The sequence below is a fragment of the Symsagittifera roscoffensis genome, chromosome 5 (assembly GCF_963678635.1).
Source record: "Symsagittifera roscoffensis chromosome 5, txSymRosc1.1, whole genome shotgun sequence".
NCBI classification, from domain to species: domain Eukaryota; kingdom Metazoa; phylum Xenacoelomorpha; order Acoela; family Convolutidae; genus Symsagittifera; species Symsagittifera roscoffensis.
In genome coordinates, this window is record NC_087066.1 from 10,536,610 (window position 1) to 10,549,193 (window position 12,584).

Consider the following 12,584-nt stretch of genomic DNA (forward strand, 5'->3'; position numbering starts at 1 on the left):
GGTACTTTACATATCTTGTGAGAAGTTGAAAACACTCGAGAAAACACTTGTTAAAAATACAGGCTTTTCATTTTTTCAAACATTTAATTTTTATTAACAAAGTTGATATAAAAAGCGCGTTATCGACAGGAAAGAGCATCGTAGCATTCAGAGTTTTGTCCTGATATACTAGCAGTCTTGTTTTCTTCTATTATAGATTTGAGTTTTGGTATTGTTTTATTAGCAATCATTATAGTATAAATGCCAGTCGACACTAAAAAGGTTTCTAACTCATTCTAGTCAAATTGATTTGTGGAAATAAAAAAAGTTTTATTTCTTAACACAACTAGTTGACTGAATAAAATTGAATCGATTTATTATAAGCGCATAATCTAGGCAGTAATAACGAGTATACATTTTTTCAGCTCACTAATTTTTCATTTACCATGTTATTTTTCTATAACCTCAATACTATCCGAATCTCTCAACAAATTGTCTAAATTAATGTTAGGCAAAACAACTACTCACAAAACTTGAGCAAAAATTGGCTGCCATTTTTCAAGTAGCTTCTAATTAAAATTTGCTGCTATAATTTGTTACTCAACACAATACTTTTATTTGTTGGGGATTTTGAGAAGAAAATTTTTTGACTCAAGCCGAAGATATCTTTCCGAACCCAATTTGTAATTGTGATGGAAAAAATTGCTCATAGTTTAAGAAATTATTTTTTCCAGTTGCACCAAACTTTCATTTCAATTGTGAGACATGTCAAGAACTTAAATTAATTGTACCATAAACTTAACTTAAGTTACGTTTATGGTACAATTAATTTAAATTCTTGACCTGATAGGTTTTTTTGCCTGGAGCTCAAAAATAAAAAAAAATTTCAGCTGCGTTTCACAATGTTATAATGGTTTGATTTTTTAGAACTACCTTGCCGACTATATTTCAAATTGAGATAATTAAAGCAATACATTTCAAACGTAAGCAACAAACTAAAGCCTTTCAATTGAAACTACAGCAGGTAACTTGCTCGTATTACAACGTTACCACGCGCAAAATATATCAATATATCAATTGGTACTTTACATATCTTGTGAGAGGTTGAAAACACTCGAGAAAACACTTGTTAAAAATACAGGCTTTTCGTTTTTTCAAACATTTAAATTTTATTAACAAAGTTGATATAAAAAGCGCGTTATCGACAGGAAAGAGCATCGTAGCATTCAGAATTTTGTCCTGATATACTAGCAGTCTTGTTTTCTTCTATTATAGATTTGAGTTTTGGTATTGTTTTATTAGCAATCATTATAGTATAAATGCCAGTCGACACTAAAAAGGTTTCTAACTCATTCTAGTCAAATTGATTTGTGGAAATAAAAATTTTTATTTCTTAACACAACTAGTTGACTGAATAAAATTGAATCGATTTATTATAAGCGCATAATCTAGGCAGTAATAACGAGTATACATTTTTCCAGCTCACTAATTTTTCATTTACCATGTTATTTTTCTATAACCTCAATACTATCCGAATCTCTCAACAAATTGTCTAAATTAATGTTAGGCAAAACAACTACTCACAAAACTTGAGCAAAAATTGGCTGCCATTTTTCAAGTAGCTTCTAATTAAAATTTGCTGCTATAATTTGTTACTCAACACAATACTTTTATTTGTTGGGGATTTTGAGAAGAAAATTTATTGACTCAAGCCGAAGATATCTTTCCGAACCCAATTTGTAATTGTGATGGAAAAAATTGCTCATAGTTTAAGAAATTATTTTTTCCAGTTGCACCAAACTTTCATTTCAATTGTGAGACATGTCAAGAACTTAAGTTACGTTTATGGTACAATTAATTTAAATTCTTGACATGTCTCACAAATGAGATGAAAATTTGGTGCAACTAGAAAAAATAATTTCTTAAACAGCGAGCAATTTTTTCGATCACAATTTACAAATTTGGCTCGAAAAGGTTTTCGGCTCGATTAACTGATTTGCCAAACATTTAAATGTGCCGAAATCACAATTAGCCGCAACGAATCTTACCTGAACAGAGTTGCTACTTGGTGATTTTTTAGTCGCACCAATTTTCAAGGAATGCCGCGACTTTCAAGATCTCGATAACCGCGGGCATTGACAAGAAGGAAAGAGCAACTGTTAACAAAGGACAACCGTTCTCGAAGCAATTCCCAGCAATAATTGTAATGGCTTCGCTAGATTTAAGTGATGGAAAAAATTGCTCATAGTTTAAGAAATTATTTTTTCCAGTTGCACCAAACTTTCATTGCAATTGTGAGACATGTCAAGAACTTAAGTTACGTTTATGGTACAATTAATTTAAATTCTTGACATGTCTCACAAATGAGATGAAAATTTGGTGCAACTAGAAAAAATAATTTCTTAAACAGCGAGCAATTTTTTCCATCACAATTTACAAATTTGGCTCGAAAAGGTTTTCGGCTCGATTAACTGATTTTGCCAAACATTTAAATGTGCCGAAATCACAATTAGCCGCAACGAATCTTACCTGAACAGAGTTGCTACTTGGTGATTTTTTAGTCGCGCCAATTTTCAAGGAATGCCGCGACTTTCAAGATCTCGATAACCGCGGGCATTGACAAGAAGGAAAGAGCAACTGTTAACAAAGGACAACCGTTCTCGAAGCAATTCCCAGCAATAATTGTAGTGGCTTCGCTAGATTTAAGTGAACACTGCATCAACACTATAAAGGTGAAGCCCTGAAGGTTCTGACTGCCTTTCATCAGTAATCAAAAAAACAACGGTAGTAATAGGAAGCGTGGATTTTTTTTTGTTTTCGGTTTTTATTTCTCCATTTTATTCACCTACAAACTGTGGAAAATAGAAAATGATATTTTGCGTCTGGTAACATAATAGTAAGAGCAAGTTTAAACTTTTTAATTTTTCGCTCATGCTTCTGAAGAACAAAACCAGCATTTGTTATCTCAAAAGGGTAAAAATAAGTCCAAAGTTCAATCCGCATAACTTAACAACATTTTGTCTGAACTTATATTGATTTCCGGTTTTGAGTTGAAGAAATCAACATCTTTCAGAAGGTCTGAGACACTCCAAATTAGCTGCATAAAAAGTTTGCATTTATCTGGCAAAAAGACCGAGCTCAAATATTCCGTAACTTTAAAAAAAAGGGATTTTTTTGCTGAAGTAATTGTCTTAAATGGATAAAATTAAAGCTTTCAATTGTATTATTAGCAAATAAAATGGTCTTAAATGTGGAAAACGCGACGGATTTTTGGAAAATTTAGGAAATATTTTTATTTCAGTATCTAGAAAAATGAGTTAAAAATGGGTCCAACATTAAAAATTGACCCGGCGACAAAAAATAACTTGACTGGGGATTCCTTTGACAAGTTAACGTAACCAGCAACAAAAGTAAGATAACGATTTCTGAATCCAGTGACAGACAGTGAAATCTTGGGTTTTAAGGCTCTTTTTCACTCCTCCCCCCCCCCCCCCCCCCTAATTTTAACTTTTCACTATTTTCTTGTTCTATGTGTCATTATAGCTGAATGCTCGATGTCAGGAAGCAAGCTATGAAAAAAATGTGTTCACAATAGTAAAGTTCTTCACCTTGCAAAACTTTTTTTTATTAAACGAATTAAGAGTGTCTCTCCCATTATAGCCCGCCCCCCCATTAATATATATCCCCCCAACCTTTCCCATTATAGCCCCCCCCCCCCCCCGAACGTTCCAATTATATACATACTATCCGTTCTAATCTATACTTTTTTATATACTGAAATTTATTTTAATGGAAATAATTCAATTATGATATTAAGTTGATTTATATCGATGACTTCTTTTTCGTGTGAAGTGAGTTTTGGTTGAGTGTCAAATCAAGCTGCCTCACCTAGACCTCAACTTGACATCGCCTAGTTGATTTAATATCATCTGTCAGTTAATTTCTTATGGCTACGATAAATTTAGTCAAAATAGTAGACATCACGAAAAATAAATGGGAAACAAGACTGCTCGTATCAGGGCGAAGCCCTGAATGTTCCGACTAGCTTTTAAGGTTTATGGAGCAGCAGTAATAGCATAAAAAAATTAAATGAAATAAAATAAAATGAAATTTTTTTTTTCTAAAATTTGAAATGTTTTATGAAAATCATCCTCCCACACGCCATATAAAAAACAAAAAGAGAGCTTTCGTTCTTTGTAACCAACCAATTATGGCAAATAAGCTTCGTTCAACCAATTTGGAACGATTTATAAGACGGATTAAATCTCCGCTTACGCGTTAATAGCGCGAATTATATCGCGCGTTAATTGTCCCAAATTGCTCAAAATGACAAAAATGACAATCTTTAAACCCTCATAACTCTACGAAAAAAGATCACAGGTGAAATATCTTTTCAAATTTAAGCTCAAGACAACAATGGCTTTCGAATGATATAAAAAATTCCGTCAAAAATGGCTAGGTAAAAAGTCGAAATTTGTCTGAAGAAAAAAAACCCACCCCGAGCACAAATATTCCGTTACTTTCGTACCGAAAGTCGGAACAATAATTGGATTATTCCAAATATTGCAAAAACAAAAAAGTGTTCGAAGAAAAAATGAGAAATATTGGTCTATTCCACAAACATGTTACAATGTAACATATACAATAAAACCAGACTCAAATGTAAGCAATGAAATTAATTATTTGATCTGCCTTTTAGTATACTTAGAAACTTTGATGGGGGCGGGGGGGGGGGGGGGGCTGTAATAGGAAAGTTTGGGGTCTATAATGAAAAAGGTTTAGGGGGTTATAATTTTTTTTGATTCTAGGCTGGGGTCTATAATGGGAAAGACCAAAATAAAAGTCCATTTGTCTTTCAGTTCCACCAAGATTTTTGAAATGTTACTGAACCCAGCACATGTTTCGCTGATTCAAGCGGCAGTGTATAAGGATTCCAAACCAATAAAAAAAATGCCAAGCTTAAGGTCGTAATGAAGCTGATTGATTAAGCAAGAACTTCCCATATTAAAAAACAATCGAGAAAATGGACATGTGAACTCGTTTGGTTTTAAACTAACTTATCCTGAAATAACTAAACTGATACGTTGTATAGCATTGTAAATCGATTTGCATAGTAGCATAAGTTTAAAGGAAATACAAAACTGCTCGTATCAAGGCGAAGCAAAACTGCTCGTACCGTTCCGACTGCCTTTTTAGGTCTATGGAGAAGTAATAAAATGAAAAAATTAACTGTAAAAATGAATACTTTTTTTTTAATTAGAGATTTTTTGAGAAACTCTTCCCCCACACGCCATATAAAAAGCCATATAAAGTTCGCTCCTAGTATCTTAGTAACAAATCAATTAATTCAAATAAGCTGTGTTCAGTCAATTTGGAACAACTTCTAGGAGACAACAATTTGGAACAACAATTAAATCTCCGCTTAATGATTTTTTTTCTAAAATTTGAAATTTTTATGAAAATGATCCCCCCCACGCCATATAAAGTACAAAAGGATAGAATTCGCCCCTGTAGCAAATCAATTTTGGTAAATATGCTTCTTTCAACCAATTTGGAACAATTTTAAGACGGATTAACTCTCTGCTTACGCGTTAATAGCGCAAAAAATATCGCGCGGTAATTGTCCAAATTGGCCAAAATGGCAATCTTTAAACCCTCATAACACTATGAAAATTGATCACAGGTAAAAAATCTTTTCAAAATTAAGCTCAAGACAACCCTACCTTTTGAATAAATTTCAAAAAATCCGTCAAAAATTGCTAATTAAAAAGTCGAAAGTTGTCTGAACAAAAAAAAACACCCGAGCACAAACACTCCGTTACTTTCGTTGCGAAAGACGGAACAATAATCAAATGTTTTCATATCAGAAATTATTCAATAGACATGTGTCAATTTACATAATTCTGGTATGCGAGGCCATCGAAAGGCCCGATAGGCCCAGTCAGGTGATGTCTTAACGACAAATGATCACAACGAAAAACCAATTGCTAATTAAGAAGTCGAAATTTGTCCGAAGAAAAAAACCACCCCGAGCACAAATATTCCGTTACTTTTGTTAGGAAAGTTCGAAAATTGATGGTTTAGATGCACGCTGGTAGTGCCAGTTACTTTAATCGCGCCCGTCTGATTTTTTTCGAGCTGCATATATCTTAACCTGCAGATTTTCTGTCGCGAAAAGGTGAGAAACGGCAATTTTATATATTTAGTAGCGGAGCTCAAAGTGTGGAAATATAATAACTAAGTTTTTATTTTTAAAAATGATTATTCTTTAATCTATTTCTTCTACGTATCTTACAAATCAGAATTAATTTAATAACGAATGATTGACTGATTGATTATGTTAAATAAATATTTGACCTAATTTACAATTTTTTCAATTCAATACCCAACCTTTCACTCAATGGTGGCCGTTTCCATTTGTTGGTAAGTATTTGGCAGCCAATCACAATTTAGCAAATGATACTCTCTATATGTATGACTCCTCTGTTTTTGCTCATTCGTTTTCTGAATGCACAAAACCCGTCAGATGCGTTTCATAATTGATTCCATTCCTCCCATATTTATCGTAACCACCTTTAGTCTAGAAATCATCAAACTCTTTCGAGTACTTGTTATTAATCGAATGTCTAAGAGGGGTCTCTTCGTATTTGTCGAAGTTGCTGTGATCCCCAGCCCCTTTACACTTGGGCACAAAAGGGGCTTCCAATTTCCTCTCGTAAGTGGCGATGTAGTCTACAGATTGGAACCATTTGTGAGTTTTGATGTCGGCAACTCCGTTTTTGAGGGCGCCGAATCTCTTTGTGACGTCAACTTGGAGCAGTTGTCGGAGGAGGTCTTTGAGGTCGGATGAGAAGTGGGAGGGGAATCGTAACTGAAATGCGACAGTTTTTGAATCCCAATTAGTTCAATTTGTGCTCTTTTCAGTGTAACAAGAATACATTTTTGGGTTTATAAAGTGAGTGGACACTTGCCTTTCCGGCGACGATCTTCTCGTAGATGAGTATGTGTTGATCGGCGTAGAAGGGAGGGTAGCCGGCTGTCATCTCATAGCACAATACTCCGAACGCCCACCAGTCCACTGCCTTGTTGTAGCCCTACAATATAAAGCAATGAGTTTGAAAACATGATAACATATTCTATTCCGAAGTTTCTTTTTCAGGTTTTGGTATCATCTCAGAATACCACACTTCGTGCTTTAAGTTTTTGTTATTTGCTGTTGAATAACTTGAAAAATAAAAATATATTTATTTAAAAAACTCATTGAAAACCTTATATTTTATTGAAAACCTCATTTTTTAAAACTTCGTATTATATGTTATAAATTGGCGATAATTTCAAGCCGTAATCACTATTACTCGATATCAACAGTATTTCTAACTCTTCAAAATATCTAAAATAATAGGATCTATTTTTGATGGTGCAAATTTATAAATTGCTAATTTTAAGGTGCGCTCCTGACTTTGCTGAGGATGATTTCGGGCGCGAGGTACTCCGGGGTCCCGCAGAGTGTCCATGTCCTGCCTTTGACCTTCTTGCAGAACCCGAAGTCAGTCACCTTCACATATCCCCTGTGGTCTATCAACAAGTTTTCTGGCTTCAAGTCCCTGTAGATCAGGTCCAGGTAGTGTAAGTACTCGAAAGCTAGGAGTACTTGGGATCCGTAAAAGCGCGATCGACTCTCACTGAATAGAAATAAACACTACAACAATCTTATAGGAGTGACTACGTTTTATAAATAAAAACTAAAATCAAGCATCTTTTCAGCATAATGTTTCCTTCCTAAAGTTTTGTTTTGGTTAAAACTTGATTTTTTGAACGCAATGTTTTTTTTGTAGTTTTTTAGTTTCTTAAATTTTTTCAAATTTCATTGAAGGAAACATGAGTTCTGTTTCAATGAAAAATTGTATCAAAAATTTAAGCAAATTAAGCAAAAAAAGGTTGGCACAAGTATCATGCGTTGCACAAAACACGCAGTCAGTGAATCCTCCTCGCGAATTCTCAACTTAAGAAGTCACGAATGAGGTTTCAGGTTCAATATTGTTCAAGTAAATTCAGTTGATTGATCTCACAGTGCTAATCTTTATTTATGATCGCTTTATTCTTACCTGAATCTGCCGCTCTTTCTCAGGTGGGAGAACATCTCTCCTCCATTCACATACTCCAAGGCCAAGTAGAGGTAGCTGTTGTCCTGAAGCACACAAAAACGCACAAAAATTAACAAATCTGTCTGTATAGAAAGACAGCGAACACAAATATCCATCCCGCTGAGAACATGAAGATACACGTTATTTTGGAAATTGGTCTGAAAAAATGAACACAAGTCAATTATATTCCTCACTTTCTTCGAAAGTCCGAATAAACGGATTCAGTTTCAATGCTTTAAGAATGAAAGTTATGATGCTTTATTAACTTACTAACAACGAAGGACTCAATTTAATGAAAATCTGAACGCAGCGTTTTCTTTAAGCTTGGTGAGCTGCTAACAAAAATAGCCAAGACAGTTCGAAAAGAGTCTTAAGACGCAGAGAAGTTTAAAAATTTGTCTTTAAGAAAACCGTCAACTTCCGAATTGCAAACGATATATTGCCTTCAACTTCTTTGAATTTCTAGAGCAATTTCTAATTGGTGTTTTTTGATGAAAATTAACCCGATTTGAGAAACTTGGAATTTTAGGAGACGTTTTTATTCCGCTGGGAAATCTATAAATTAATTCCCGATTCGAAATTAGAAATCGATTATGTTTTTTTTGCGCCATTTTAGTTTTCATAATTGTAAATGCATTTTGCTTATCTTCAAGCAAAGGATTTTAGATTGAACTCAAAAACTGCATATATACCTCAGAGAAATCATATGTGCATTTAAAAGCATGAACGCACTTCTTTTGTTATTAGAGCATCTAAAAAAATCATCACGGCGTATATAAAAGTCTGAACCAAGTTCATCGACTCTTTAAAAAAACGTTTGGTGAATCAATGATAGATTGGCAAAGCCGTATAAAGTGGACATATAAAACAGTATCATCACATTCCGTGTACTTGTCGATAATTTGTCCAAACCACTTTATTTCGTATTTAAAGAAGTTCAGGGCGAAAGCGTGAATGTTCCGATTACCTTTTGATTAATCTGATGTAGGTTTTTGATAAATTTGATGTATATTTTGGCAAAAAAACGTTTTGTCTTTTTTTATCAATTCTCCAATATCCTATATTATTTACAAACTGATATGCATTTTGTCTATGTTAAAGAAATATTTAAACAAATTAGAATGCCTTGTTGTTCCGACTTTCGATACGAAAGTAACGGAATATTTGTGCTCGGGGTGGGTTTTTTTTTCTTCAGACAAATTTCGTCTTTTTAACTAGCCATTTTTGACGGAATTTCTTAACATCATTCGAAAGCTATTGTGGTCCTGAGCTTGAATTTGAAAAAATATTTTACCTGTGATCATTTTTCATAAAGTTACGAGAATTTAAAGACTGCCATTTTGGCCAATTTGGGACAATTAACGCGCGATAAATTTCGCGCTATTAACGCGTAAGCGGAGATTTAATCCGTCTTAGAAATTGTTCCAAATTGGTTCAAGGATGCTTTTATGCCATAATTGATTTGTTATTAGGCGCAAAATCTATCACTTTGTACTTAATATGACGTGTGGGGCGATGTTTTCTGTTTTTACATAAAATCTCAAATTTTTTTTTCAATTTTTTTTCAACGAAAAATATCGCGCGCTAATTGATCCAAATAGCCAAGACAACCATAAATGAACAAAAACATGATCAAATTTATAATAGATTTTTATTTTTGAGCTCGAAATAACGAATTTTTTTCAAATGTTATGAAAAATGTTTCTCAAAAATGGCTAGTTTTAAAATCGAAATTGGTCAGGAGAAAAAGAAGAAAGAAAAACAGAGTAAAAATAATCCGCAAATAAATAAATCACTTTAAATCGCTTCGTTGTTGCGATGCTCGGTTTTGTTGTTTTCTTTTAAAAAAATTCGATGTTTCAACTAGCAATTTTTGAGTATTGTTTTTCACTTTGTTAAAGATTTGAAACCAAAAATTGAACAATTTACTCGATTTATCAAAATTTATTCAAAATTCAAAAATAAGTTCAAAATAAGTTGTTGAGTGAAGTAAGCTTTGAAATTCCTAAACATTCCTTTCAAAACAGCAAATCGATTCCCTTCTTTTGAGGGGGGGGGGGGGGCTGCTGATGAAACAATAGAAATTTAAAAATCATTTAATGATAATATAAGCCAGATTTTTTCAGTCTGTTTGGGGAACTTTGATCTATGTTTTGGGACCATATTTTACAGCAACAGTTTTTTTTTCAACAAAAACTTCTAACATCCACAATTAAGCCGCTTTTTTATCTTCAAGAAACCAGTTTCAGTTCTCATTTTACAGAGAAAAATTAACAACAAAAAATTGTTTCCGTGAGTAATGGTAAGTTATCAGTTTGTTTCGTTGTTGCGATGCTCGGTTTCATTGTTTTCTTTTAAAAAAATTTGATGTTTCAACTAGCAATTTTTGAGTATTGTTTTTCACTTTGAGAAAAAAATAATCCGCAAATAAATAAATCACTTTAAATCGCTTCGTTGTTGCGATGCTCGGTTTCGTTGTTTTCTTTTAAAAAAATTCGATGTTTCAACTAGCAATTTTTGAGTATTGTTTTTCACTTTGAGAAAAAAATAATCCGCAAATAAATAAATCACTTTAAATCGCTTCGTTGTTGCGATGCTCGGTTTCGTTGTTTTCTTTTAAAAAAAATTCGATGTTTCAACTAGCAATTTTTGAGTATTGTTTTTCACTTTGTTAATGATTTCAACTCTCTGAAGTAAAAAGAAAAAGGTTCACCTGCGTTTCGAAAAATATATGGGGTTTATATTGCCAATTTGGCCAATTTGGTATAGTTACTGCACGATAAGTTTGCTTTGACCATCGCTTAAGCGCGAATAGCACCGGTTCAGGAGTACTTTCAAACTTTTTCATGACTAGATCTTAAAACATCATTTTGTACTTTTCACAACGAGTGGTGATAAGCTTTCCAAAAAATGAAAAAAAAATATTTCTAATGTAATCGGTTCAATAATGTTGGAAAAACATTTTTATTTCAAAAAAATATTGATGTTTGTGGTGATATAAATTTTCCTTTCAATAAATTTTTCAAACTCAAACTCATTTTGAAACCAAAAATTGAACAATTTACTCGATTTATCAAAATTTATTCAAAATTCAAAAATAAGTTCAAAATAAGTTGTTGAGTGAAGTAAGCTTTGAAATTCCTAAACATTCCTTTCAAAACAGCAAATCGATTCCCTTCTTTTGAGGGGGGGGGGGGGCTGCTGATGAAACAATAGAAATTTAAAAATCATTTAATGATAATATAAGCCAGATTTTTTCAGTCTGTTTGGGGAACTTTGATCTATGTTTTGGGACCATATTTTACAGCAACAGTTTTTTTTTCAACAAAAACTTCTAACATCCACAATTAAGCCGCTTTTTTATCTTCAAGAAACCAGTTTCAGTTCTCATTTTACAGAGAAAAATTAACAACAAAAAATTGTTTCCGTGAGCAATGGTAAGTTATCAATTTGTTTCATTAACCTAGTTATAAGTTGTCTCTGAACACAGCGTTTTGATGTGTATAAATGATGTGTTCAATTGAATGTTTCCGATTGAAGAGAACGATTCTCAATTTCACAGTTTAGATTCAATTTTTTTCACCTCTTTGCGGATATCGATCTACTGCGCTCAAAACTGAATCAACTCCTTTTAATTTCTAATTTTTCTCTAGAGTTATGTGGATTGAAAACAAAATGTCAAGTTCCATGATTTAAATCACTTTTATTCTCACTTTTAAAGTAATCAAGCGTTCTACTTTTTCAGATCAGAAGTTATTTTAAATTGATTTTAGGGCAGCTGCTTAAATAAATATTGCATCAATGCACAAGTATTATCACTGGATTCTCTAAAAACAAAGACCTTAGCAAACCTCCAAAAATTTTAGCAAGGTTTTTATATGACTAATTTCAACATGACGGAGACCTCATAGCCAATCCAAGAAAACAATCCGTACAACTTAAGAAAAAAAACATTTTGACAGATAAAACATTATGATTGGGAGCTTGAATGGTATCATTATATGCTCATTAATGTGCAAATTATAATTCTAGCTCAGCAATCCAAGCAACTTCAGTTACTCGAGATTTTTTGAAAGTTCTCCCATTAACAAGAGATTTAACGCTATCGATTTTCAAAACAATAATTCACAAAAAAAACAAGCAACAAAAATACAATTTCAAGATTCATGCATGCGCAAGAAAATTGCGACGGAAAAATGGCGCTACGTCAACAAAATTTTCAAACAACCTCACAACTTGCAAACGAGGAAATTGTTCCCACAATGCTCCTGACAATACAACAAAGTATCTCACCAAAACATCCTACATATACAACACCACATAATGAACATACACTGTTCCAACAATCCGAACTACAATCGACAGCTGATCCAACCACCCCATCGAATCCATCCATCTAATGATTGCATACATTTTACTAATAAACTATATTTCAACAGAAAAAACTAAAAAAGACACCAA

The 12,584-nt window shown here is 33.1% G+C and overlaps 1 protein-coding gene across 1 annotated transcript in view; it reads right to left on the reverse strand.

The window, feature by feature from the left end:
* Positions 1 to 6,256: 6,256 nt before the first annotated feature.
* LOC134845499 (cAMP-dependent protein kinase catalytic subunit beta-like) overlaps positions 6,257 to 12,584 on the reverse strand; it is a 57,395-nt gene continuing 51,067 nt past the window's right edge. The window contains exons 4-7 of the mRNA XM_063862403.1: positions 8,085 to 8,167; positions 7,439 to 7,661; positions 6,951 to 7,073; positions 6,257 to 6,850 (exon numbers count right to left, since the gene is read on the reverse strand). Coding sequence (XP_063718473.1) covers positions 6,560 to 6,850; positions 6,951 to 7,073; positions 7,439 to 7,661; positions 8,085 to 8,167 — 720 coding nt within the window. The 3' untranslated portion in view covers positions 6,257 to 6,559. The remainder of the gene's footprint in view (positions 6,851 to 6,950; positions 7,074 to 7,438; positions 7,662 to 8,084; positions 8,168 to 12,584) is intronic.